This window comes from Callorhinus ursinus, unplaced genomic scaffold (genome assembly GCF_003265705.2).
Source record: "Callorhinus ursinus isolate GAN/ISIS: 27379988/994484 unplaced genomic scaffold, GSC_fseal_2.0 scaffold13, whole genome shotgun sequence".
Classification (NCBI taxonomy): Eukaryota; Metazoa; Chordata; class Mammalia; order Carnivora; family Otariidae; genus Callorhinus; species Callorhinus ursinus.
The window spans coordinates 34,404,526-34,406,545 of NW_027397075.1; the positions used below are offsets into that span (position 1 = coordinate 34,404,526).

The following is a 2,020-nucleotide window of genomic DNA, read 5'->3' on the forward strand; positions in this document are numbered from 1 at the left end:
CTCAGGTCATGATCTCAGGGTGGTGAGAATGAGCCCTGCTTTGGGCTCTGTGCTAAGCACAGAGTCAGCTTGAGATTCTCTTCCTCTCCCCCTCTGCCCCTCCCCTCGCTAATGCCTGTGTGTGTGCAAACGCTCTTTCTTTCTCTCTCTCTCTCTCTCAAAAAAAAAAAAAAAGGAATCTGTTTCTTGGTTTGCCTTTCTCTCTCTCTTTCTTTTTTTTTTTTTTTGGAACAAGAACTAAGAAGCAAGTTTATTTGTTCATTTCTTGCACTTGAAGTATTCCTCGATGACATCCTTCACCTGAGACTCTTTGCCATAGTCCTTAACTACCACACAACTGCAACCAACCACTTTACGGGGTTTTCCCTCTCTGTCAATTTTACAGAGGCCTACCCATTCCCCTAGTTTCTTGTTGTCATCAACCTTGATTAGGTTGATTTGGTGTTCAGCACAAAGGGCCTCCACCAACTTGACATAGATAGGTTCATCACAGTTGGATGCAAGCACACAAAGATGGGCCTGGCGCTTGTCTAAGGCTTTGGCAGCTTCGTGAATTCCACGTGCTAGGCCATCGTGGATGAGGGCGGTCTTCAGCACCTCTTGTAAAGCAGTATTAACATCCATTACACCTCCAGCAGCAATGCCTTCCTCGGCCATGGCGGTGGATTCTCACTGCACATTTGTTTCTTAAATTCCACATATGAGTGAAATCATACAGTATTTCTCTTTCTCTGGCTTACTTCACTCAGCATAATCCTCTCTAGCTCCATCCAAGCCATTGCAAATAGCAAGATTTCGTTTTTTGAATGGCTGAGTAATATTACATTGTACACATATATACCACATCTTCCTTATCCATTTATCAGTTGATGTACACTGGGGCTGTTTCCATAATTTGGCTCTGGTTGACAATGCTCTATAAACATTAGAGCGCATGTGTCCCTTCGAATCAGTATTTTTGTATCCTTTGGGTAAATACCTTATAGTGTAATTGCTGGATTGTAGGTTAGTTCTATTTTTAACTTTTTGAGGAAACACCATACTGTTTTTCAGAGTGGCTGCACCAGTTTGCATTCCCACCAATACTGTAAGAGGGTTCCCCTTTCTCTGCAGCCTCACTAACACCTGTTGTTTCCTGTGTTGTTAGTTTTAGCTATTCTGACAGATGTGAGGTGATATTTTATTATAGTTTTGATTTGTATTTCCCTGATGATCAGTGATGTTGACCATCTTTTCATGTGTCTGTTGGCCATCTGTCTTCTTTGGAAAAAAAATGTCTATTCATATCTTCTGCCTATTTTTTAATTGGATTATTCATTTTTTGGGTCTTGAGTTCTCTAAGTTCTTTATAGATTTGGATAGTAACCCTTTATCAGATATGTCATTGGTGAATATCTTCTCCCATTCTGTAGGTTGCCTTTTAGTTTTGTTGATTGTTTCCTTTGCTGTGCAGATACTTTTTATTTTGTCAATAAGATAACTAGGAATAAACCTAATCAAAGAGGTGAAAGACCTGTACTCTGAAAACTATAAAACACTGATGAAAGAAATTTGAAGATGACACAAAGAAATAGAAAGACAAGGGTGCTTGGGTGGCTCAGTTGGTTAAGCAACCAACTTTTGATTTTGGCTCAGGTCATGAGATTGAACCCTGCATTGGGCTCTGTGCTCAGTGCAGAGTCTGCTTGAGATTCTCTCCTTCTCCCTTTGCCCCTCCCCCTGCGCTCTCTTCTCTCTCTCTCTTCCAAATAAATAAATAAAATCCTTAAAAAAAAGAAATAGAAAGACAATGCTCATGGATTGGAAGAACAAATATTGTTAAAATATCTATACTACCCAAAGGAACTACACATTTAATGCAATCAGAATACCAACAGCATTTTTCACAGAGCTAGAACAAACAATCCTAAAATTTGTGTGGTACCACAAAAGACCCTGAATAGCAAAAGCAAATTTGAAAGGCAAAGCAAAGCTGAAATTATCACAATTCCAGACTTCAAGTTATATTACAAAGCTGTAG

At 39.6% G+C, this 2,020-nt stretch overlaps 1 protein-coding gene across 1 annotated transcript; it reads right to left on the reverse strand.

Annotated features, from left to right (window-relative positions):
* Positions 1–245: 245 nt before the first annotated feature.
* LOC112828669 (small ribosomal subunit protein eS12-like) lies at positions 246–662 on the reverse strand. The gene has a single exon (XM_073899415.1). The coding sequence runs from the start codon at positions 655–657 to the stop codon at positions 259–261; it is 399 nt and encodes a 132-aa protein (XP_073755516.1). The 5' UTR covers positions 658–662; the 3' UTR covers positions 246–258.
* Positions 663–2,020: the final 1,358 nt, after the last annotated feature.